This window comes from Acipenser ruthenus, chromosome 11 (assembly GCF_902713425.1).
Source record: "Acipenser ruthenus chromosome 11, fAciRut3.2 maternal haplotype, whole genome shotgun sequence".
NCBI lineage: Eukaryota > Metazoa > Chordata > Actinopteri > Acipenseriformes > Acipenseridae > Acipenser > Acipenser ruthenus.
In genome coordinates, this window is record NC_081199.1 from 84,776 (window position 1) to 107,200 (window position 22,425).

General features: G+C 40.2%; 1 protein-coding gene across 2 annotated transcripts in view; it reads left to right on the plus strand.

Annotated features, from left to right (window-relative positions):
- Positions 1-2,321: 2,321 nt before the first annotated feature.
- Positions 2,322-22,425, plus strand: part of LOC117428082 (serine/arginine repetitive matrix protein 4-like) — a 47,173-nt gene continuing 27,069 nt past the window's right edge. Inside the window, exon 1 of one of the 2 annotated variants that reach the window (XM_059032708.1) lies at positions 2,322-2,972. In XM_059032708.1, coding sequence (XP_058888691.1) covers positions 2,842-2,972 — 131 coding nt within the window. In that variant the 5' untranslated portion in view covers positions 2,322-2,841. The remainder of the gene's footprint in view (positions 2,973-22,425) is intronic. The other variant, XM_059032707.1, reaches the window with a different exon arrangement.

The window sequence follows — 22,425 nt, forward strand, 5'->3', positions numbered from 1 at the left end:
AAATAGTTTTCGTGAAAAGGTGGGAGATGCTAAGGCTGTCTCTAGCTGCAAACACATGTGAAGTGAACCTGGTCTATGGGGTATGGTGCATACACAGGGGTTTCCAGCTTCAACCGTACATCAGAAACCCTGTGTATGCATATTGAAGTGTGTTTATATAAACCCAGGAAAGCAGACTGGTGGTTTATTTGAGTGGGGTGAAGACAGTAATATCCCTCTTCAGTTCTGTCATCTCATACTTGCTTATTCACTGACCCCCTCACACCCCAGAACCAGAGTGGGTTGTTGGAAAGTCTGTTGCCTTGAGCAGTCCAGATCTGGCTCAGGTACGGAATGTTTAATGATAGAAGAAGGTTTAAGAAAGTAATTGGATAAATTAACACATGTAAATGAAAAACCTTATCAGAATATTTCAGACTGGACTAACTGGAATCACACAATGCCCAAGCCGGAAAACATTGTTTGCATTTTAATGAAGCTGTTTGAAGTTAAACACGCTGAAGTCAATTTCATACAGGCAGTGTACTGCCTTACTCTGGACTTCCAGCAGGGCTCATTGCAATCTGTGCATGCTTTCTATCTTTCAGAAATGAATCCTAAATAATATGATAGTTAATAAAACAGTTCTCTATATTTGAGAATATACAGTAGTGTTAATGCAACTGGGCTTAACTATTCAGACTTAAACAGTAACTAGTTTCACAGGCACATGGATAACTGAATTTGCTTGGATTTATTGATCCTTTTTAGCATTTAAATAGATATTTTTGCTGTTTATCAGAGACAAGAGAAAATGTGTGTGAGCTGCTTTGTATTTTCTTGCTAGTTTTATATTATTTATTTTAGTTTTATTCTTCTCTGACAGTGTGCCTTTGCACAACCTTTTCATTCAGTCAATACACATTCTAGGTCTAAACACAATAGACCCGCCCATTGAAGTAAATGAAAATTGTATTAGAAGATGAAAATATAATGCTGGAAGACACCAATCAAAGTCAATCAAAATCACAGACTGTTGAGTAAGCTGTTCCGCCCCCGCATAGATGAGCATTCTGCATAGAACCGGGAATTCCAGGGGCAATAACACGGCTCCTTTCACCTCCCTGAAGAACATCATAACCATGTAGATGAAGGAGGGGTAACCTGAACCAAATCAGAGTCCCACCCACGTGGGATTTACAGACGTACACAAGCTATCAGGTGCACCCAGTTCATATTTACAATTAAAATATATGCACAAAAATGCAATAAAAAAAAAACCTCTTAAAAAATAACCGACAAATCCAGCAAATGTAGACAGGTTAATAAAATCTGCATTATTACTCAGCGCTATTTCAGAGTTATTTTCACTGTGATCGAAGGCAGAAGCCTTTATCGTATTATTTATTATTGTAAGCAAGTGTGAGAGTACCGGACAGTATACTGTATATGACACGTTAGTCTACTTTAGTCTAGTCTTGTGCCAAACACTTCAGCTATTGATAATAAAGTGCTATATCCTGACCACAAAGCCAAAGCCATTCACTTTGTTACAGAGTATTACTTGAGTAACCTTTTACACCTGCAAATGCATTGCGGCAACACAGCATCTCATTTTTCATTTCGACCAATTAAACTCCTCTGATATTGTAGACCCCCGGAACTCAGGCCTCAAGCTAAAATAACACTTTGCTTTGCTGATGATGAAAACCATGTCGACCAACTACAAAAAATCCCATTCAAAATCAAAGTCATCATTACATACTATGTCCAGAGATGCAGGATACCCAAGGTCAGTTCTACAAAACAGTTTGGCATATTAACTAATGTGAGGAGATAAGTACATTATTGATGAAGACATAAAACTGAAAGAAAATTAGCCCTGGTTAAATAAACAAGGTTTAAATCTGGCAGGTACAATAGCAATAGACCCGGCTGTGATATTAAAATACATCAAATTAAACAAAAAAAGTAGCTGTAATAACCAGTGCCTGACTGGGGGCTGTGGTTCAGGGAACAAGGGGTTAAACTGGACCTGTTTTAATGAATGGTGAGTGTGGCAGCTTTTTCTCGTTTTTCTCGCTAGTTAATCCCCGTGGAAGATGGGGGTTTATTCTACTGTTTCTCTAGTGCAATACAAAGAGATACTGCCTAGGGGCCATTGTGTCAGGCACACGCAATGCCTGCTCTCTCAGACCTGCAGTCTTTTGTTATGTTGATGGAGGCAGCAGGCAGAGCCTTTTGTCAAAGACACGGAGAGGGAGGGATATAAAGAGGGAGGGAGATTACCAAACCCCAGCCTCGACGTCATATTCTATAAGAGAGAAAACAACAGAGCTTCGTGTGAGCACATACATATCTACTCACGCACACGCACGCGCACACACACACACGCGCGCACGCAGGCACACACTACTCACATTAGAACATCTCTACTAGCCTGGGGAAAACTTCAAAGCTAACGGCTGCTGGCACAGGCAAGGTGCAATCATGGACTTCATCTGAATATATTATTGGTTTACTACATTTGGATGCAAAGAAACAGATTGAAATAAATAAATAAACACATGAAGCATTGCATTGCATAACCTTTGTTACATCACATTGGTTTGACCAGAAGGAGAGAGATCACATGGACTAGGAGACGAGGAAAGGCACAGACTGATTGGACCACCGCATTTGAAAGGACTGTTGCAGCGGTAACTTCCCTCACTCAGTATTTGGACAGCTCCCTTGTTCTGGCTGGTGGAAGCGAGGCAGCAGCAGCAGCTTCAGCAGCATCACTAACAGCAGCATCACTAACAGCAGTGCTGCTTGCTTCCACCCTTCAGCACAGCAGAGTCAGTGTGAAGACTCGGGACCATGGCCAGCATGCAGCAGGGAGAGAAGCAGCTCTTTGAAAAGTTCTGGAGGGGAACCTTCAAAGCTGTGGCCACTCCGAGACCAGGGAGCATCCTTGTAGCCAGCATCATTGCCCGAAGGACTGTGGCCAAGTAAGTGCACTTTTCAATCTGTCTTAAACTCTAGTGTTACCCTTCATTATGTGACAGACTTGTCAATTAGGACATCTTTGTTTCAGATATTACGTGCATACAAGTTCACATTATTATTATTTTTGTTACCAGTGCAAGATTGATGAATTACATTTGCAGAGTTAAGAAAATGGGCCCTCAGGAGTACCTATAATAAGCTGTTTTTTTATTCCACATGTTCCACGTTATCCTCCCCCGATACATCCAATTCTCAGTGTTGGCTATCAGAGACTCACAAAGGATGGGTAAAGGCACACAATGAAAAGCACCCCACTTTAACCCAGTGGACAATGACTTTCTTTTCATTCAGCAATCCCCGGAGAACAGTCTCTCCTCTCTTTGTCTGGAGTGGATGCTGATTTTATTTTTAGTGTCTTTCAATATCTCAAGGTTTCTGGTAAGATAGTCATTGGCCAGCAGCAGCAGAACAAGTGAAAAGGGATTGATTTTGGAGTTGCTTTATCTCTGTTATCCAGGAATTACTTTCTTTATGTGTAGTCTGCTTTAGCCAAAGCCTAATTCAGCAAAGACATCTCTATCTTCCATCTCAGCCCAATCTGTCTTAGGGCAGTAAGCATCATTTGAAAAGACATGTATATAATCAGTCTGGGCTCATGAATGTTCATTAAGAACCGTGAAGCCCATGTTGTCACTGGTTTTGTCATGCTTAAGATCATAACTTGCATATTTTTGCTTCACTGGAGATAAAAAGGAAGCATTAAATGTGACATTATAAGTTTCAGCTGGTAAGTTTTATGATGTTTGTATAAAATCATGTATCTGTGGGTAACACTTCATGGCTCTGTGTTACATTAAAGCAATGAAAGATCCTAGTTTAGTACAACTGGATCCACATTACTATCATGATATTAACATGTGCATTTTAATAAAGCATCAGTGGACAGCACTGTGTTGAACCTCATTTTCATGTTGTGATTTGTCTGGGAATGCTGTAGATTTACACACGTGTATGAAGCATGGAAGCAGTATGAATAGTCTTCAAGGCGCAGGATATTTGGTAATGTGTGCTTTCTTTCCTTGGAATGAAGATTAACTGTTTTGCTGCAGTAAGAGCTCCTTATTTTCACAGTGATGACGCTTTGAGAAATTCATTGCAATTTGCACTGAAAATGAGACAGTAAGAAAAATGTTGCCTAAATATCGTTTCTTCCAAACCAGCTCATAGCTTACACAGATTTGAAAAGCAACATTAAGTAAAGAAAGTGATCAACATTAAGAGGTAGATCTGGAAAGCTCAGGTAATTACTCATATAGAAGGCGCTATATTAGTCTGTTGGGAGTGCTTTTAAAAGACAAATCTGTAAAAGATTGTGAGTAATTACCTGCGTTGTCATGAAAATATCAGAAACAGAATCCATTTTTTATTGTTACTGATTTGTTTATACTTTACAAAGTATGCACTATTAAACATTGCATCTGTACACTTTGTAGTATATAATATACACAGTCTTACTGCTATCAATCATTTCATCACTATTGTCTTTGTACACATGCGTATAGAGGCATCTTCATGCCATATAAAACAGAATTACAGTGAAGACTGGCTTGGCTCTCCTCACGCTGTCTTCTTCATCTATAGATTTGATTCCCAGGGAACTCCCTAAAGACACTAACACATGTTTGCTAAAGATGCTTCTTTTTTTTTTAAATTTCCGCTTCAAATAATTTAGATCAATTGAATAGATTGCTGTATCTGCATCAAAAAAACAATTAAATCACAAATAGAATTTTGTTTAGATTAAAAAGATATGAAACCCAAGGAAGATTCCTTAAAAATAATGTGTCAGTCTGAACTCATTCAGCCCTGTTGGGTCTGCTTCTTGTTTGTTGGATCAACAGTTTTCAGTCTCTAGAACAGTTAAATGGTTTACTGTCTGAGTTAACAGAAGGGTCATGCAATGCTTGAAAGTGTTTGATGACTGAGAGAAAGGCAGGAAAGGAGAAAGGGAGACACAGAATGCTGTGCAATTATTGTCGTTTTATTTCTCTCTTATTGTCCTTTTCTTTTAACGTAACTGGAGCTGCCTGCAGGCTCCCCTGATGCCTGTAGTTTGATAATTAGAGCCGACTCCCCCCCCCCCCCTTCTCTAGAAAGGGATGTGTTCACGGCCACTCCAGCTGGAGGGACGCTCTCCCGGCTATTCTATCCAGCAAGCTGGTTTGTACCGTGCATTAAAAATTCAATGGATTTTAAAGGGGGAGGGGAAGGCTTGGCCTGGAAGGAGCAGATGGTAGGCAGAGAGGTAGGCAGGCAGACAGGCAGGCAAGCAGGCAGAGGCAGGCAGGGAGGCAGGCAGGCAGGCAGACAGGCAGACAGGCTGATTGTAAGAGAGAGCTCTTCCTGAGCAGATGCCAGTTTAACGAGAGAGAGAGAGAGAGAGAGAGAGAGAGAGAGAGAGAGAGAGAGAGAGAGAGAGAGAGAGAGAAAAGCTCTCTATCAGCCTGATCTGAAGGATTACATGTTCATCAGACAAATATACACCATGATGGAATTGCGGTCTAAATAATGCAGCATTTATGTTGAATTTGGGTAGATTTTGGTATATTATTATTATGAATATTGTGTGGTGCTTGTGTGTGTTGGTTGGGAGAGGGATGGGGGAGGGGGGTACAGTGGATCTCGAGCGTGCCACTAACAAATGTATATTCCCCTGTAATGTCAAACCATTTGTATGATTCACTTGAGGACATTTTACAAGCATCCTGTTTTGCAAAAGCACGTGGATTGAATTATCATAGCTAAATGTTTGAACATTTGCAACGCGTGCATTAATGCCTGTAGGTGTTATTTCATAAATAACTGTAACTGCTGCATGCAAAAGTGTTAGATCAATTACCAGCTGAATTCAATCCTCCTGTAAATGCATGCAGATGAAGCACTCTGTGTGTTACATTATGAAACATTGAAATATCACTGGCAGTAATTTGAATAATGTGTAAGAAAGTCTCTGGTTTCAGGAATATTCATTGGCTGTAAGTAAGATTTAGGCAGGATAAATACACTGTACATTTATTTATTTCAGTTCCTCCAATAGAACATATCCTTGTTATTATAGGTTTGAAATGTGTAACCTCTTGGCTAGGCAGGGAATGATTGAATCTTCAACAATATGTTTCAACAAATGACTAGACTGTGGGGCACTGGGGTCCCACAGCAGACAGGATCCTGCATATTCCAATTAACAGCAGCATTGCAATACTTTATTACATTGAAAGACTCCAGGGCATTCCATCTTCACAATCGCATTTGTATCTGTTTTGCATACCATTCAGGCTGTTACTGTGTCTGTATACTGAATGCAATTACAAAACACAAAGTAGGACCTCCCTTCAGAATCACTAGGAGTGTGAAGTGACTGGTTTTGAACACAGCAGAGAGTCAGTTTAGTGAGAAACAATTTCAAGGCATTTCAAAGAAAGTACAGAACCTCAGTCAGTTATATGAAGCTGGGTGTATCCTTCTGTTCTGCAGAGCATGCTTTTGATCCACATTTCAAATGAAACCACAAACTAGTGACTTGGAAGTGCCTTCAGGTTGTCATGGCACCAGCCAGACACTTCTGCTTCATGACATCACCATGGACTTGTTATTGAAGGCCTTCCTCGAGGTACTCCTGACTTGCTTGGTTATTTATATATACTGTATATACACACCAGAATTCTCTCCTTGTCACATAGTTTAAGCTCATTACAATAATTCAGTACACTTTTGTAACAGCAGTTTATTGATTGTTCAGTTTTTATCAGCCATCAGTTTGAAAACAAAGCAAACGTAAACTGAATTATGGAATCTTTCCCTCAAAGACATATACAGTGTATGCACTTGGCAGGACATCAAGCCTGTCTGTGATAACAGACCTTGTATTACCCAGTTCACAGAGAAACTACACCCAGTAAAGGACCTGGAGTTCTGAACTGTATATAAAACTACTCGATTAGCAACACAGAGCTGGAATAAAGGCATTGCTGGCAGCATGTTGCTGTGTTTAAAGAAACAAGGAGATGCAGCTTAAAGTGGGCCATTCTAGTTAAATTCAGTTTAAATCAAAAGAGGTTCAAATTAGATCTGAAAGCCAATCCCACCAGCTAAGCTCAGCAGACCTTTATAAAGTAGCTGTGTGATCAATATGTCTGATGTCAACAACATTATAGACTCAGAGGCTTCCAGAGGAAAGTAATGAACAAAAGCCTGCAAAGGGGCACCTGCTGGATAAAACTATGCATCCAAATTGTGTTCGAGGCTGGACCTGTTCCAGCTGCACTTGGCTTGCTGCTGCACCAGGAGATGCCCGTCAGGCTGGGAGGGGGGCAGTGAGGAATGTTCCCTTCATTTTGTAACTAGTTGTGCTTCTGATGATTAACCCAAAGGTTTGCAGACCAGGAAAGTTCCAAGTGTAAGATTTTGTTCCTGCAATTTTTTAACTGTTTGGAATACGTTGATACATGACAGCATCTGCTGCATCAATTATGACGTCATGTGATGCTTCTTGGTAGACTGGGTATGCACAGTATGTGTTCCCCTTATACAAGAGTGGTATTCACAATTGGGCAGTATCACAAGGCCTTAAAACAAGTGGTCTTTTATGTAAAGGGGGTTTAACATTGGAAATGTGCATATAACATGTAAAATGGGAAATGTGCATGTAACATGGGAAATGTGCATATAACATGTAACATGGGAAATGTGCATATAACATGTAACATGGGAAATGTGCATATACTGTATGAGGATTCTTCAGAGTAATCAAGATTGTGTGAGGTCCTTCTTATATGTTTTTTTAAATGCAGTTTTTTGTTTTTTTTTTACATCTCATAGCAGCATTATGGTTTTGATGGCTTAATTGTAAATGTGAAATTGAGAAGAATGACTTCTGCTTCCATGTAAACCCTGTATTAAGAAGAATATAAACTGCCTGCATAACATAATTGCTGTGATTGTCTCAAAAACAACACAATCAACTAAAAGATATATTGTGTCAGACACTTCTTATTCTGCAAGGCTCTTTCTCCTTCATTATACATTCTAAGCAAAACGTCTCTCAGTGAAATGTACCTGTACAAGTGCTGCTGGAGAGAGAGAGGGAGAGGTTGTTATATTTCCACCCAAAGCCTCTGATCACATCTCAACTGCTAAAAATGTGGTTTTGAGATACAGTCAAATTAGTTTATTTTTGCATAAATCATTGTCAGGCCAAATTACGTTTTTCTATTGAAGACAAAATGCAACTTCTAGTTTAAAATTCTCAAGATCATAGATTTACATGTATTAAATAATAGTACAAAAGTGAACTGTAATAAAGTGCAGCTACTGTCTGTGTTTTAAAGTGATTTAAAATAAACAATTACAAAAAATAATAATAGGAAATCCCCCACTACTGCCCACAGCCTGTAATTAGGAATAAGAGAGGAAGTTGAGATCTCACTAATTGTATGTAAATAGATACAACTATTACAATACAGCAACCCTGCTCCATCTCTATTTCTTGGATCTTGACAATGAGGCTTGAGTACTTTACCTAGCAATTATATGTGCACATGTGTAGGCATTAATGGATTAGTGTGTGCATGGGTATGCATTTTGCTGTGTGCATGGATATGCATGGTGTTGTGTGCATGGGTATGCGTGTTGCTGTGTGCATGGATATGCATGATGTTGTGTGCATGGGTATGCATGTTGCTGTGTGCATGGGTATGCATGTTGCTGTGTGCATGGATATGCATGGTGTTGTGTGCATGGATATGCATGGTGTTGTGTGCATGGATATTATTATTATTATTATTTATTTATTAGCAGACGCCCTTATCCAGGGCGACTTACAATTGTTACAAGATATCACATTATTTTTTACATACAATTACCCATTTATACAGTTGGGTTTTTACTGGAGCAATCTAGGTAAAGTACCTTGCTCAAGGGTACAGCAGCAGTGTCCCCTACCAGGGATTGAACCCACGACCCTCCGGTCAAGAGCACAGAGCCCTAACCACTACTCCACACTGCTGCCCTACTACTCCACACTGCTGCCCTGATATGCATGTTGCTGTGTGCATGGGTATGCATGTTGCTGTGTGCATGGATATGCATGATGTTGTGTGCATGGGTATGCATTTTGCTGTGTGCATGGGTATGCATGTTGCTGTGTGCATGGGTATGCATGTTGCTGTGTGCATGGATATGCATGATGTTGTGTGCATGGGTATGCATTTTGCTGTGTGCATGGGTATGCATGTTGCTGTGTGCATGGGTATGCATGTTGCTGTGTGCATGGATATGCATGATGTTGTGTGCATGGGTATGCATTTTGCTGTGTGCATGGGTATGCATGTTGCTGTGTGCATGGGTATGCATGTTGCTGTGTGCATGGATATGCATGATGTTGTGTGCATGGGTATGCATGTTGCTATGTGCATGGGTATGCATGTTGCTGTGTGTATGGGTATGCATGTTGTTGTGTGCATGGGTATGCATGTTGCTGTGTGCATGGGTATGCACGTTGCTGTGTGCAAGGTTATGTATGTTGCTGTGTGCATGGGTATTCATGTTGTTTTGTGCATGGGTATGTATGTTGCTGTGTGCATGGGTATGTATGTTGCTGTGTGCATGGGTATGCATGTTGCTGTGTGCACGGGTATACATGTTGTTGTGTGCAAGGTTATGTATGTTGCTGTGTGCATGGGTGTGTATGTTGCTGTGTGCATGTGTATTCATGTTGCTGTGTGCATGGGTATTCATGTTGTTGTGTCCATGGGTATGCATGTTGCTGTGTGCATGGGTATGTATGTTGCTGTGTGCATGGGTATGTATGTTATTGCTACCATTTATGGTACAATTATAATGCTTTATATGTGAAAGCACTGAAAAGATTAACTCACGTCAGCTCATTAACCAAAAAGGCATCAGAAAACAAGCAAAACCTGACAAGACGGATAGCTTTGAGTAAGCAATGATTTGACTTAGATAGAACAAACAAACACTTTGTAACTCTGCAGAAAGTAAAAGCATGCTTGCAAACGGTGTGCAGAATTTGTTGCAGCAGCACACTCTATTTCTTCGCTCCTGTCTGCTGTTATGGGTCACACTGGGTTTCTCAGAGAAAGAGAGAGATATAGCTTACTGCTTCCAGCTTGCTGGAAGGACATTGTAATGACATTGTATTAAATCAGTTTACTCAACACTTCAGGCTGGACTCCAAACTGTCTCCTTGGTCAATGATGTAGCAGGCTCTGCACCCTGAGTCAGATATTAATGTGGAATATTTTTTTTAAACATGACATCTCTAAATGTAAGTATTTTAGTCAGTCCTGAGTCATGTTAGATTAACTGTCAGACAGCTGTGAACCTAATTGTATTCTCCACACAGCACTGCAAGTCTGGACTCCCGTTTACACTCTAGAGAACAAACGATTGTGTTGCACTTTGCATATTTTATCCATCTATGTACATGTACAAACATGTTCAATGTAGGTAAGTAAACAGATTGATCATCATGTTCTTGTGCAAAGCTCTAATCTACAGATTGATAATCAATTTGTTTCTTGGGAGAGCTGAAGTCAAAAGATTTAGAATACTATCCTTAACTGGTTGCACACAATCTGTGTTTTTAAAAATAGTTTTTACAATGTTGTGTCAGTGTTGTTCTTCTATGAAGGATCACATTTGAGTTTTCAGAAGCTCTCTGCTGACATTGCAGCATTTTGGGAGCAGCACTTTGCTTTTTCAGTGTCTCAGGTGTGTTTTCATCCAGTTTCTTTGAAGCAACTTTGAATTGGTTGACAGGCTTGCTGTGACATGTTCAGCTTGTTGTTGACACAGCTGGGGCCATTTTAATATATCAAATGTTCATGCCCATGAAAACAATGCTTCCAATACATCGAATCAACTTAAATCCAACGGATCCACTTTCTTAACAGGAACAATGCATGCATCACCATCAACAGTGCAATTACTGTATGTTGGTTGCAAGGAGAAAACATTCAAGCAATGATGGGCTTTTGTAACAAACTTCCAGGAGAAGTGGGTCAGGAACGAGAGCTCCTGTCTGAGGAGGCAAAGCAGCTTTGTAAGAAAATGTCTTCTTTGCAGCTTAAACTGATATACCACAGGGTACAAGATCCCCACTGTTTTGCAGTAAATGTTTGTGCTAAAACATTTTGAACCCAGTCTCGTCGTAATATATTTTCAATACCCTACTGGTAAGTTCATATAAGCCTGTGGCTTTTCTGAAAAATCTAATAGGAGACAATGAAGCCAAGATTTAAAAATACTGTAGATTTGATATGTGTAGAGCTTACAAACACACTGGTCTGTCCAGGGTATAGATTCATCCTGGTTATGCATGAAACACGTTTGTGGAGTTTATTCTTTATTGTTTGGAACTGAATTTACAAATAGTTTTTTTCCACTAAAATGAGTAGAGCCACATCCCCAGTAAATGCTATGTAGAGCCACATCTCTACATTACACTTTCTGGGGAATGCTGGGACTGCAGTGCACCTAGCATGATCTCAGTGTTTCTGAGTATATATCCTGTTGGTCTCTGGACCAAGGGACCAGGGTTTGCTCCCTTCTCCTGCAGGTAGGGCAGTGCAATGAAATGACTGTGATTGCCCTTCTCCTGCAGGTAGGGCAGTGTAATGAAATGACTGTGATTGCCCTTCTCCTGCAGGTAGGGCAGTGTAATGAAATGACTGTGATTGCCCTTCTCCTGCAGGTAGGGCAGTGTAATGAAATGACTGTGATTGCCCTTCTCCTGCAGGTAGGGCAGTGTAATGAAATGACTGTGATTGCCCTTCTCCTGCAGGTAGGGCAGTGCAATGAAATGACTGTGATTGCCCTTCTCCTGCAGGTAGGGCAGTGCAATGAAATGACTGTGATTGCCCTTCTCCTGCAGGTAGGGCAGTGCAATGAAATGACTGTGATTGCCCTTCTCCTGCAGGTAGGGTAGTGCAATGAAATGACTGTGATTGCCCTTCTCCTGCAGGTAGGGCAGTGCAATGAAATGACTGTGATTGCCCTTCTCCTGCAGGTAGGGCAGTGCAATGAAATGACTGTGATTGCCCTTCTCCTGCAGGTAGGGCAGTGCAATGAAAATACTGTGATTGCCCTTCTCCTGCAGGTAGGGCAGTGCAATGAAATGACTGTGATTGCGACGGATGCTTTCATAGCCAGCGGTTTGTTCCGAGTGCTGATTAACCAAAACAGAAGTGACGGGTTCACTGTCTCTGCTGGCTCTCTGGGTGCATTGTAAACTGGATTAGGGATATTATCTTCAACATATCTTTACAACTGGGATAATGTAAAATAAAATACAAAATGAACCATTGATTCTCTCTGAATAATCGTTCCTATGCAGTCTCTGTAGAACGTGCTCTGGTGTTTTCAGCCCAAGTGTGATAGGTGACAAGTATAATGGGATGCTCTTTATCCAAAGCCCTCTAATATTCAGCACACTGGTTTCTGGGTTGTATCGGTGAATGCTCTTAGTAATTTCCTATCTTCTAGCACCAGAGAAGGGGGATTGGTCACTGCAGAAGTCTGGCACTCTTGAGCCCTAATAGGAATGAAATCTTGCTATAGCGTAGTGGGATAATGATTGGAGTCTGACTGCTTCTTATTCATTAGAGTGCATCAACACCAGCACCATTGCAAGCTGTTAGGCATTGTTACAAAGAGGATTGAAGCTGGTTTGATACAGCCGCAAAAATCCTGTAACTGCATTCATATTCATCAGACGCTCTGTTAAAAGAGTTCACTAGTTCTTAAGATTTCAATATCAATCAACATGGATTACTTAGAAAGTTAGATGCGTTTTGCATTGTGCTGCAGTAAGCCAAAGTCTGTGGTTTGCAAAGGCATTCTTTTACAAAGAAAAATAAATCTATTTTGAATTTAAGTTGAACATGTTGTTTCCTTATCATGCTTTTTAAACGGCCATTCCCTCACACTATTTGAAAAGCTTGGCCCCCTTTCTTTGTGCCAGCTTTGTTCTTGTTTAATACAAGCTGTAGGTTATGATAATGTCATCCTATGTGTATTTATAGCTGCCTGTGTATTTATCTCTAATAGGCTTTTGGGTTGGTTAAATAGGTTTTTAAGGGGAAGTATAAGATTGCATTTCAAAGCGAGCCGTACGTTTCTCTGGGAATACAGTCATTGATGGGTCTCTGGCTGTTTCTATCACCTGTCTTTTTGTGATTCATGTCCTGTGGTTACTGAGCTTGCCAGTAAGCAGTAACAGAATCCCAGACTGACAGGAGGAGAGCTGTGTTGTTAAGTCAGTTATGAATGGTGATGAAAGGGTGACAGTTTCTTGAAAGGCTCTTGTGTTTGAATTCACATCTGAAGAAATTCGCTGACATTGCATATGTTTGAAATTTCATTAATAAAATAGGTCATAAGTTTCATTAGCTGCATAAAAGTATAATAAACACATATTTTATGAAAAATTATCTGTAGAGAAGTAAAAAAATAACTGAATATTATTATACAGATTTAAAGCATTTATAATATCTATTTTTAAACTACAGCATGTCTTTTAAAAATGTGTTTAAACCAATTATTATAACAACAATAATGTACAAAACATGCATTAGAATGTATTTATGCTTATGTTTCCATAGTTGTGTTTCAATTAAATTGTTTTGATTTGTCTAAAGCTGAACAAAATAAAGCCTGTTTCTCTTGCATTATATATATATATATATATATATATATATATATATATATATATATATATAGCAGTTATGCCCTCTGGAAGCAGCGCAACTGGCAGCAGGATTTAGATAACAGTAAACAGGGGTTAATCTTGCAGATATCTTTCACATCAACTTTAGAGCACTGAGCTGACAGTCTCCGGTGTCGTCCTTGACAACATCCAGTGATGGAGTGTGAAGATGTGGCGGTTTGACTCACGGTTACTCAGGAATAGAACGAAGGCTTCCTGCTCAGTGTCTGAAGCAGAGGAGTTACTGAGTGCTGCATCAGCTCTCACTTTTCATTGAGCAAGCACTGCCTCTTCATCACAGTGTCCCTTGCAGACAGAACCCCTCTCAAACCCTGCTACCCCCTAAACTCCTTTCTTTCACATGCTAATCCTTTATGCTTATATATTTAAATATATTATCATTATGTTTTCAACTTTCATTTCAATGCATCATGCGCAGGTGGCCTCCATGTAAATAAAATGCCAGAGAACTGTCATTTAATGATCTACAGTAGGAGGGTGTTTGGTGTGGAGGGAGGTTAGCTCGCATTCAGCAGTGGAGTTGGTCTTTCAGCTTTTCACTGCACAAGCTCTTGCATGATCTTGCATGAGCCCCACTCCCTCACATGCTGAAAGACAGAATCCCATAATCTGCAGCAGTCCCGCTGGGTTCTGACCTTTAAGAAGCAGTTTGAAAAATGATTTCCTTTCTCTGGGGGGATGGGATGGGACGGGACGGTAGTGAAAATTCGATATGGATTTCAAGGTAATCTAAAGTAAAGGCCGTCAGCTTGCCTTAAACCAGCGTGATGGAGAAACAAAGAGCAGCAATCTCCCCACAGTTTCATTGTTTTAACCATTTAAGCTTCTTTGTCTTTCTTGTGTAACATAGAAGCAAGTATACAATGTATTGTATCCCTCTGCTAGCTTCATTATTAATCAGAATTAAATGTCTGGCTTTTTATTTTTTGTATTATCTTTTTTAGAGACAATAAAGTTTTGAAACACAAGAATAGATTCCAAAAGGTTTTACTGAATACCAAAGCTTTCAGGATAAACTACAGACTTGCCAGAGGGCTTGTGTGCATTGTGACTCCTCACTTGTGCCTATCTGCCATTACTTCTGGTTGACATGAAATTGGCATGGAGATCACAGATATTGAGTATCTCTCAGCTCAGCATGTAGTGTAGTGTAGCCCCAGCACAATTTGACCTGCCCACATGCAGGTTTTGCATACGGCTTTGTGTTGAAATGTGTTTGCATTAGACATGAAACTTCTCAATCAATTGCTATTTTCTGCAATGGTAAATAAAATTAATATTGATTGGAAAAAAAAGACAGTGTACCCATAAGTGGACACATAATACCTAAGCTATTTTAAACAAAGCTATGGTAGATCTGGCTGCACCCACTTGACATGCATAATCTGATTAAATACAATTCCCTGTATGGAAATGCCAAGGTTCAAAGTGACAGGTACAAGCCACCTGCTTTCTTCCCAGAATATTCCTCAGCACTGATAAGAAAAGAAGACATTCTCTTCAATGCTAATTTCTTCAGCCGATGTGTCAGATCATTCACCTTACTCAACTCCTCATGTTACTGAAATAAAAAGGAATACATGTATATTGAAAGGTTTCTAATGAAATAAAAAGGCATACATGTATAGTAAAAGGTTTTTTTAAGAACTATTTCTGTACAAACCCCCTGTAGGTTTCGCAGTGTCCCATGGATTATTCAGAGGGGTATTTGCATAGTAATCGCTAAACACTGTGAGGTCGAGGAAAGCCTAATCTGAGCCTTGGATGAAGATGCTCTTTGTTCTGTACTGATTACACCTGTCATCAGTGCATTCTGTGATCGTTCATCAGGACTTGAAGCAACCCATCCCTGCTCATATCACCCCTGCTTTGACACCCAGAGGTGCAATCAAGGATGCAAGGAGGGTAATGATCTGCTATGATTGGGGACAGGCCTGAAAACAAAGGCTTTGATAATATTTAAAGCAGCACTAATCCAGTAGCAGTGAAACTAACTCAGTTTTAGTCCCAGTTTTATAATTCTTTATGTCATTATTTCCCCTCATACATACTGGACCTTGGGTTATGCAGTGCTATTGAGAGTTGCAATACATTCATGCAGACATGCCTTCAGAGGTAATACACATTAATCAATTAAATGATCAGCCAATCAATCTATGAAAAATTAGCCACTTCTCAAACAGGATAAATATTTTGCATTAAAAGAGATTTCAGACAAAAGGCCACAGTAAACTGATTTATGGGCCAATTAAATTAAGAGTAATATAATACTGTCAGTAAAACAGCAAGTCGATATGTCTGAACTCTTCTTTTTTTGAAAGCAAAAAAATATTTAAATCAGTATAACAGCTGACATTGTTGGCAGTATTTAAGGACATCCTGGTGTATCAGAATCAGCTAGAATTCATCCAGAACCTTCCCGGTCACTGCGAAAGTAGCACTTGATGATCCCTGGAGCATGTACAGGATGTGCTGCAGTATGAGCATACGCTCAAAACAGCCATTCGCTGACTGTGTGGGGTTAAGGTTCAAGTTGGGGAACCTGCTTCACTATATGATGACATGAATGTTTGTGTACATGTCTGTTGTTTTAAACGTCCTACATTTGCTATACCAGTACTGATATGGATATATTGGGCTCTGTGTCCTAATCCACAAAGCATTATCACAGTCCCCATCATTAAGGTGTCCAGCACAGTCCAGCATTACAATATACGCATAAATACAGCAATATATTTTTGTAAAGGCATCACTATAACAGGCCTACCCCAAGCCCCTCCAAGAGGATATTTATACTTTTGCATCACTGGAATCCAGAGCATGCTTAAATGACCTACTGTGAATTCAACTAAGGCAGCCAAGTAGCCGACCACAGACCCCCCACAGGATTGGACCCTGTGAATGTCCCTTCAGCAATGGCTACAGCAGGCCTGGTGTTCTGAAACAGCAGCAGCTTCCCACACCTGCCGTCCACTTCCACCAGCTCAGCCAGCCCCACTGATAAGGCATTGTTCACCAGTGTGGCAGGAAGATAACAGGGTTGGGTCACCGCTCTCGAGGGTGGCGAAGCACAGCTTGGAGGAGCCAATGGAGAGATGGCACAGCATCATACAGTGAAAAGCTTTAGAGATGGAGAGATTTCAGAAAAAGCTTCAAACTGGATACAGCACATGGCAGGCCACTGGAGGGCTGTAAGAATGTGGTTTAGGGGGCGTTGACTTATTGCAGTGTTAGAGATCCAATAACCTTGCAAGTTGCATGTTGGCTTGCAAATAGACAGGGCGTGTATACATAAAGCTTCCACCTTTCTAACTATCAGAACATTGCAATTCATTTCTAATCATACCGTTGTAACAGGGCCACAGTTCCCTATATGCTGTGCCCCATGAATCACAAGTAGCAGATGTAATAAGAAAGCGGTGCTCGTTTCTAATTGCCATTGTCACACTTAGCTCTGCTGAATGCAGCTGATGTCCAGGCTAAAGCCGTGTGTGTTGAAAGAGGGACCCGAGAGGCCTTGTCTTGTGCAATTATGTGCCTTCCTCCTGGATACATGATGAGTGCTCATGATCACTAATTGGTTACTAAGCTCTAGTAGAAAAGACAGTGAGTCCATGGTTCAGGCTTCTTTGTCTCAGCTCATAGTGTTCTGCAGGGATATTCTGTATGAGGGTTCTGCTAAATACATCACAACAGCAGTGAGTTAGATTATTAACTTAAAGCGCTCAGTATGGAAATAACATGTTGATGGCATGTTAACCAATTCCGAATGTATATAGTGTATATCAAGCCTGGTATGAAATCGCTGATTTAGCTTTGGGTGTTGGTTGGGTGTTTAAGTTTTTTTTTTTTTTTTTTTTTTAATCGAAAAAGTTGAACCTTGCATTTCATTTATATCTGTTTGTGATGTTTACAGTGGTGGTTTCGGCTACATTTTCATGGTGTTTTAGAGAAGCCTCCAATCTTATCAATACTGCCAGTTTCACCTGTAATTTCTACAATAATTAGTACTCTATTAAATTATAATAGAGTACTTTGAAACCTGTCCTCAATGGAGCCCGTCTTTGCTGAGGGAATCTGGTGTACAGTACACACTTGTTCATAGATTAGAGTCCTGCTTGTTGCTCCATTCTCTGCTACTAAAACCACATCATGCACCACTTAGGAAAATAATCTCACCCGATTCATACAATTCAAATTGACCTTAAACGTGCACATCTGGTCTTCCATGAAAATAGACAAAATGCAGTCATTTTAATAACAGCAGTCTGCAAATAATGAACTCGTAGTAATGACTAATTCCTGTGCCTTAGCTTGTTTCTGCGTCCCATGTGATTTGTATTGAAGCCCATTGGGAGCTGCGTGCTCCAGCATGGCATGCATCCTGTTTGTTAGCCCATTTAAAAGAGAGAATAGCTGTGGACAGATGGCTAAGAATACCTAAAGGCCTGATTCCTTCTATATGCTGTATCCTTTGTGTGAGAGAAAGGAGGCTGAATGGAGGCTCACAGTGTGTTCTCATTTCCTATTCTACTTGTTAGTCTACAACAAAAGATGAGAAAAGGGCGTGGTTTGGACCCTTTAGGAGCTATCTGAACAAAAGCCAGACCTGTAAAATACAACCTGCCTTCAGGTTCAGAGAGTAGTGGATTGCTTCAACTCTGATCATGACAGCATCAACAATCCAGTTCTAAGAATGGATCAGTTGAACTCTATCTGACCCCAGAGCTCTGCTGGCTCTACTGGAACTTTCAAAGGGTCTGGAGCATTGGCTTCCTGATGTGTAATTATCCCCTGATTAATTATACATTGATCTGGCCCTCTCCAGTCTCTTTGCACTCTGAATCCCTTGTGCAGGTCAGGGGACTGTGAAAACCCTGTTACTGATAGCATCAAATCATGGCACTTGAAAAGCTTCCAGATTGCTGGAATACCCTGAACAGCAAAGCAGCAAGATAAAGAAAAAGTTGTGGATGCAATTGCACTGGATTGCTTTTAGGAGTGTTAGCAGTCTAATCAGAATCACTCATAGTACTGGTGCAAATTGGCTAATGGCCTGTATGCTACAGAACAGGGAAACAAAACCGCCCAATATTGCAGTGCTGTTTTGTAGGTTTTAGGATGGTTTTGCTGATTCAAGACTTGCTTCGTCTTTTCACATGGCTTTTGGGTGCAGTGATACAGTTTTAACTTATATTACCACAGTATAGAGTATGCGTATATTTGACATGATAAAGCCCTTTTATGAATATACTGGTCCAAATAATTAAAAACTAAAATATTAGTAGACTAATCCCTTGCATTTGTTTGTCACTTTAATCAAACTTATTTTCTTTCAATCAAGTTCAAGTCATGCATGTCAGAAGGTAGTAGTTTTGCATCAAAGTTTAGCGCTGCATACATCTGCTTGACTGCATGCTTCAGTTAACCCTGCTGTTATCTCACTATGACCCTTTAAAGGATACAAAGTATGTCCAATTGATAATGCCGATGTATATCACACTTGAAGGCATAGACGGATGTTAAATATAATCAGCATTAATTCTGCCATTAACAGATGAATAATTTAAGCACATGAGAGGTAATATAAATTCAGAAACAGCTGCAGTTTCTCTCAGCTCCTAATCACCTTGAATGTCACTTGATGACTGATTATTTATTTACGTTCTTGTAATTAGCAGTGGCTTGTTCTTTGATTGTTCTTAGTCATTTCTGACAGATATTAGCATAAACAGGAGGTGCTTTGATAGTCCAGAAAGGAAGTTCAGTTAAGAATTGCATTTTAAACAGGACTAATTAAACCACAGCAGCCTTCCCTGTAGTGTCAAGACCTGCTAAATTATTCCAAACAGGTTCAAATCAGGTTAGCAGGTGTGATGTGTTTTCATCATGTAAAGTCTCCTTTTAAATTGTAATCAAGGTTCAGTACAACTAAATATTGCATTTATAATTGGCTGCACTTCTTGTGACCCTAAAACATTTTTTTTTAATAGTAGCTAACATAGCGACCCGCCTTCTTACATAAAAGAAATCAATAATAGGGTTTTCATAAAGAGCAAAAAAAGGTATTTCTTCTTTAACAAAAGCCCAAATACTCCTGAATTCACATTCAGTCATGCTTGATAATTGTTCTTATCTCCAAACCCCAATCCAAATCATCACTGTGTGCTCCTGGACTTTTCCTTCTGAATGTAATAAATGGATTTTAATTCATGGCAGCTTGTAACAGTAATGGAATAAAAAGGCATTGTTAGCAGTGGAGATGGAGGCCCCATTTGAGAGAATCAGCTCTAGTCAGGTTCATCTCTGCTGGGATTGCAATACAGAGCACCTTCTGACCTGGGCTGGAGGTTATTTGTGCTCATTGCTAATATCAATCAAGCATTGAATTGGATCATAAAGGTCTTTTCCAGTCAAGGTGAATGGTATTGCTCATTGCATTGACCATTCAAGAGTCATTGCTGTATTAGCTTAGTGACCTGTCCAGAATGGCATCAGTTGAGATGCAGAAGCTTTGGAACCCTTGGAAGGTATTGAGCACTGAAGAGATACAGAGGTACTTACATAGCGCCCTGGTGTGAATCTTCCCCTTCAGTCCCCAGACAGTTTCCAGCATGTTGACGGCTTTGATTTGACATTTTAAAGGTACTTATAGCAAGCTTTCAAGCTTTCTCCTCCACCCCAAACTCAGTTGTCTTCCCTTATTGCCAACCCAACGAGAAGAGAGTCATGCTCTGCAGACAGAAAAGACCATTTAGAAATGTCAGGCCATTATTAACACAGCGAATAAGAAGCAGCATTGTAGCTCACACTAATAGGGTTCCACCAGAGATAAGTGATGGACAGACTATAGCTAAGAGTTCATATTGATCTGGCTTTTCACTTGCCGCTTCCCTTTCTGTTAGGGAGAGAAGACCAGTCTGGACCCTTAATTCATTCTGTTTGGACGGCGGTGATTTCACAGAGTGGATTGCTGTAATTTGATTGATGTGCAGTTCACAGAGCCGTGTACAGTGTTGTAATTACAATCTGTGCTTTTCGTGATAAAGAAATTAATCACACCATTATGCCATGCTATTTTATCATCAGGCAGTACTAATTTAATAAACCTGCCTCACTTGCCTTCCAAACAATCCAGGTCACACTTTACAATGTTTCGATGAAAAGCGTTTCATATCAGTGTCCAGAGACACTGCAAATACAGAAAGTAAGATGTTTGCATTCCACTAAATCTGAGCAAAAGTGCCATTAAATCCTTACTGTCCCCTCCTATCAGCTATCATCCTTTACGCCAGTACAAGGGATTTCAGAAGAAAGATAGGCAAACATGAGATGCATCCTTGGGTTTTAGGGGTTATGAGTTTCAATTTAAAGTGACTTTTGTGATTTGTGTTTCAGAACTATACAGATTTAAAGGAAAGTGAAATTTCTCAGTTTGATTAAGAATATTGGAACAACCTGTACATTGTTAGTTAATTTTAGAAGTCATTATTTAGTTTATGAGCGCTACTCTGCCAGATCTATTCAGATTGTGTTGTTTTAAATGTTGTGATGTTTTACAATCATAAGCACTTACTACTTACTAATCTGTGTTTGTGCGCATATGCTGTCAATTGGCCAGAATACACTAAAAACAATAATAATACAAAAACAAAAACATCTTTAAGATGTATTCTGAAACGACCATATATAAAGGTACAGTACAATAGAAACCATTCAGCTGTGTTGCATACATGGCTCCTCTTATAGGTTTCTATTATATAGCATGATGTACTGTAGGGTAGCTATCCATTTCCTAGCATGTGATATTACTAGGCTATGGAGACAGTTGTGATTCTGTGTTAATGTCCTGTTTGAAAGATGGCTGGGAACTGATACCATGGACAGCTCATGTACAGAGCAACCATGAGCCAAAGCAGAACTCAAGCAATATAACCTGTTGTCATGGGTAACAAGACGACACAAAATGAGAATAATATATTGATATCTATTTATAAATAACGCTAATAATAAAATGCAACAGGCTTCATGTGACAGAGATCGAATGAGTCTTAGTGTTAGATCTCCCTCTCGACCTGTGAGAGCACGGTATACGAGGAACAGAGTACCCTTAATGAAATGGCACGACAATTTATTCCGTAGGGTAGATGGAAGTCGGTCAGTTCGGAAGGGGGCGGAGCCATGGCACCCGAGCTCAGTGACCCAGACGGTAAGCGGCGTGGCATCCGAGGACTGGAGGAGCGGATGCGCTCGTTAACCTCGGGGTCATGGGCGAGGGTATAAATAGGGGGCATGGCTTGAGTGATCTTTTTCCTTTGCATATGGTTAAGTTAAATAACCGAGAAGGAGCCCGTACTGTGAGGAAACCGTGAGTGTTCTGTGTCTGTGTATTAACACTGTGTGTCTTGTGTGTTATTTGTCACAGAGGATTACTGAGCACGATCCGGAGCTGCAGCCGTAGGCCAGCGAAAAACCCGGACTTCACCACTCACCTTTCACTACCAACTGTCGTTGTGTTTGCACCTTTTAGCACTTGAATCACGCACTGTCTTTTGTGTTCGTGTTTAGTGTGGGTGTCGGAACGGGACTTTGGGGTTGCGGGTCAAACCCGCGGGATTATAAATTAGAAGTGATACACGCCGCTGTAT